Raw genomic sequence first — 3,967 nt, 5'->3', positions numbered from 1 at the left:
AATACTACGAACAATTATTATAAACAATTGTATTTTATATTTTAAGGAGTTCTTCATATCTCAATCTACAATGTATTTAATCTAAAACAAAGCAAAATCAGTAATATTGTGGAACATTTTTACCATTTACATTTGTTTTTCAACTATATAAATACACTTTACCTCTTTTTTCAAAACTTTACACACAAATCCAAGAATTGCACACACAAAATGGTCAAATTGTTGACGTAAACCAACACAAATAACAAACACTGATACCTCAGGCTTTTATTTGGCAATCCAACAACCAAAGCGCAATATCTGGAGTCCTCTGGTCATTTGAGAACTGATCGGCTTAACAGATCTTTCTAACACTTTCCTTATCTGGAAACATATCCAATACTTGCTTTTGGCATGTTGTCTTGTAAAACGTTTATAGCAGGATGGGCAGTGTCCAATCTAACACAAGATGAGTAATGCGCACTTGCGCAGTCCTGTATTTAAATGAAGGTAATAAACGCAACACACTTATCCAAAGTCTCTCAATATATGTGAAGTAGATGCTCATATTATATAAGATATACGAAGTGCTCTAACAGTTACAAGATTGTCTAAAGGGTAATACAGATTAAACTCGAGAAATATGGTATATAGAGATATAAAACTGTGAGTTTTATGAAGTGTGTACTTGTGTTGTGCAGCTATGTGGCAGTGTTGAGATGATCTCTCTCTTAAGACTTTCAGGAGAAAGACGCACAACATGAGACGATATTTTCAACTCTTGAGTAGTTTGAAGTGAAAGTTAAATGTTTAAACGCTCGTGCGCGTTTGCGATCATCAATTGATGTATGTTTCATCTCGGCAGTGTGAAAACAGACAGTAAGTGAAGAAGAGCTCAAATAAAATGTTATAAAGAGTTTTGCTCAGTAGGGTTTATTCTCCTTTTTGTCATGAGCTGAAAGAAAACCATCAGTTATTTTAATGGTGCTCGCAATGTTTTATTTTTGAGCGTCGATTTTTTTTATTGGAATCGCTTAAACTTTTTATTAAATGTTTAACCTTGCTGTGATGGAGAAAATCCACTTTTGTACAAGTTTAAATGTGTCATTGGTTTTCAAACATTTCAAACTTTTTCAAACATTTATTGAATGAAAGGCTTGACATTTAGAATTCATGTTTTTGACGTAACGCTTTTATATTGATGTATGTATAACGTTCTTTGATTCTTCATTACAGGATCATGGGTGCTGTCAATGTTTGTCTAATGCTTCTTCTGGTTTGGACCCTCACAGCTGTCTGTAAAGATGACGGTAATTTTCATCTCTGAAACCCATAGCCTGCAATGTCTTTACGGGTTAAGGTTATGAACACAGATTGCTTTTCTAACTGCGTGGGAGCCTGAAAACATCCGTCTTAGTTGAAGTCTGGCAGGGGAGATATCCTATCTGATTTTATAGGATCAGATACAATCTCAATTGTGTGTAAAGTCCAATCTGAACACATTGAGGCTTTGGGTGAATGTAATGCACTAACTATAGCTAAAGTCAGTCTTGTATGTGTGTGTGTGTTTGTGTGTGTGTGTGTGTGTGTGTGTAGGTGTGTACGTGCGTGTATGAGATGATGGAGTGATGGATCATGAATAAAGAGATGCAGAATTCAGTGATGGTGTTTTTATTTGCTTGTGATTTGCATCATTGCACATAACATAAGCCCATGTGATGAATTAAAGCGTACAGTCATACTTAAAAGGTTAAATGCATGTTGCTAAATAAAATACATTTGTTTAGTTGCTGTTTACAGTACATTTAATAGCTCTGTTCTATTGCAGATATTACATGTGAAGATGTGACCGGACATGTGGGAAAAGAATTAACTCTCACCTGCAGAATCTCATATCAGAGCCACACATGCTGCATTATGAAGTACAAGTTTTATAATGAAGACGAAATCCACAGAGAAGAGTTTAGAAAAGATCCCTGCATACATCTGACCAGCTTTTCATGTCCTTACACTGCAAATGAAGTCACGACAACAAAGATTAAGTTCTTTTCGCAAACCACATGTGGAGCAAAAACAAGAGAATTCACTGTGAACATAACAGGTACAGTTTAACTGCATTTTACATTGATTATTATGAAAATAATGTTTCCAGTTGTACATCATGAATCTATAAACAGTGGTTTTATAATCTTATACAGACGCTGTTAAAGAAGAAGACACAGGTACTCACTCGTTCAATATTTATTGATCACTGATCACTTAGAAAATATTGATAAACTCTGTCATTCATGCTAAATATTACATTGTTTTATCAATAATGGAGCCGTATATAAATATTGGTTGTTTTTTGTTTATTAAATTCAGCAGGTGGAACGAATAGAATCGAAGCTGAACCTGCACCTGAAGAGAAAGCTCCTGTACAAGCAGGTATTAACTTCTTCAAGTAATCATTGATCATTGGGAAATAAATCATTTTAAATAGTCTGAATAGTGACAATGTTTATTTCATTAAACCTTATATTAAGTGACTGATACAGTTGCAAATGTTCAACATATATGGAAGAAATGTTTTAGTGTTTGCATGTCCAGCCCAACATCCTGAGGTTGCAATGTTATCACAGTCATCACTGCTGATAGACAGACATTTCTACTACTGTTTTCATAGGGGATAGATCAACACTAGCCGTTATCATTTCTGTCCTGAGCTGTTTTATCATCATCGTCATGGGATTTACTCTCAGAAAGAAACGCAACATTACCAACACTCCCAAATTCAAGAAGGCTGAAGTTTGTGTGTGTGAACATGCCGATAAGCATCCAGTATAACAAAATACAATCTTTTTTTAAAGTAAAGCTTTTATAGTATCTTGAGTTTTAAAAGTAAGACTGTAAAAATAATGTGATCAATAGGTCATGTCATGTTATCATATGACATTCCCATTCAATTTAAGGCAGTTTTGTTCCTGCACAAACTCCATCACATGTGCTGGTCACAATAATAGTCCATAGAGATATAAAATATCCGTTGTGTATACAGACCGAATAAAAGTAACTGACTGTTGAATGGTGAAATATTTAAAAGCATGGTTAATGGTTTGAAAGGGAATAAAAGGCTACTTTAGCCTACTTTTTGATTTCTGTGAAATAATATTCTTATTCATTTGTTTGATCAGAGTGTATATCTTGAAAATTAAAATGCTTATTGTTTTCTCTGAGCATTAACATGAAATGAAAAGTATGTTATAGTTATATATGCATATGAAGAGTTTGGTTTCAAGATGAGAACTGTTTGTTTATTATGCATTACAATTAATATCATCAAACTGCAGTTGGTTTGTTTTGATTTAAGCCACAACAACTACAAAAATACAGCTTACTAACACAATAAAACCAAATAGAAACATAATAACAAGATTTCTTAATTTGTTTATCTCATTTTGTAACCAAACTCTTCTATGATAAACTACCATGTGAAAGTAAGATGCACAGATAAGGAACTAGGTTTGTCTATTATTGATTCTTTCCATTGTTTACTGTGTGTGTGCGTGCGTGCGTGTCACTTACTATCAAGATTATTTTATTACACAAAGTTATAAAAGGATGTTCATTGTTTATTGTTTAAATGCATTATAATAAAACAATTTGTGACACTCTGTACTTTTTGTGTCTAGTTGTTCTGTATTATAAATGAAATGAACACATGGTGAATTAGGATGAAAACACAGCTTCTGTTTGTGTTCTGATGTTTCTCAGCTTGTGTTGGATCTTAATGGGTGATATATCCTTGTAGACATGCTGTTTGTCTTCTTCTACTGTTTCTACTTAAGGTTGACTGAATACACTAATAGCAGTAAACGTGTTGGTATTTGCTTGTTTTCCCTGCTACAAATCCAGACGGAAAGAGGAAATTGAAATAACCAGTTGAGCTCGTAATTCATCTTATCTGAAAATCTTTGAGAGGAAAGTTTGTTTTAGAAGAACTCTACAT

The 3,967-nt window shown here is 33.6% G+C and overlaps 1 protein-coding gene across 3 annotated transcripts; it reads left to right on the top strand.

Annotated features, from left to right (window-relative positions):
- The first annotated feature begins 422 nt into the window (after nucleotides 1-422).
- Nucleotides 423-3,636, top strand: LOC130438814 (uncharacterized). Of its 3 annotated transcripts, XM_056771007.1 has the most exons (7): nucleotides 507-597; nucleotides 681-858; nucleotides 1,216-1,289; nucleotides 1,808-2,080; nucleotides 2,178-2,201; nucleotides 2,344-2,406; nucleotides 2,645-3,636. In XM_056771007.1, exons 2-7 carry the CDS (start codon nucleotides 824-826, stop codon nucleotides 2,803-2,805), a joined length of 630 nt encoding a protein of 209 aa, XP_056626985.1. In that variant the 5' UTR covers nucleotides 507-597; nucleotides 681-823; the 3' UTR covers nucleotides 2,806-3,636. The 3 variants fall into 3 exon arrangements, with proteins under 3 accessions (XP_056626986.1, XP_056626985.1, XP_056626984.1); XM_056771008.1 differs by lacking the exons at nucleotides 507-597; nucleotides 681-858 and adding an exon at nucleotides 423-489; XM_056771006.1 differs by having other exon boundaries at nucleotides 518-858.
- The last annotated feature ends 331 nt before the right edge of the window (nucleotides 3,637-3,967 follow it).

The sequence above is a fragment of the Triplophysa dalaica genome, chromosome 17, assembly GCF_015846415.1.
Source record: "Triplophysa dalaica isolate WHDGS20190420 chromosome 17, ASM1584641v1, whole genome shotgun sequence".
Taxonomy (NCBI): Eukaryota; Metazoa; Chordata; class Actinopteri; order Cypriniformes; family Nemacheilidae; genus Triplophysa; species Triplophysa dalaica.
The sequence above is the reverse complement of the archived record's forward strand: the minus strand, read 5'-3'. Positions and strand labels throughout refer to the sequence as shown.

Excerpts from the sequence above, each read along its gene's own strand:
- LOC130438814 (XM_056771007.1), top strand. The coding sequence starts at position 824 with ATGTATGTTTCATCTCGGCAGTGTGAAAACAGACA. Across the intron at positions 859-1,215 it reads CGGCAGTGTGAAAACAGACA|GATCATGGGTGCTGTCAATG; the intron begins GTAAGTGAAGAA and ends TCTTCATTACAG. Across the intron at positions 2,202-2,343 it reads TGTTAAAGAAGAAGACACAG|CAGGTGGAACGAATAGAATC; the intron begins GTACTCACTCGT and ends TATTAAATTCAG.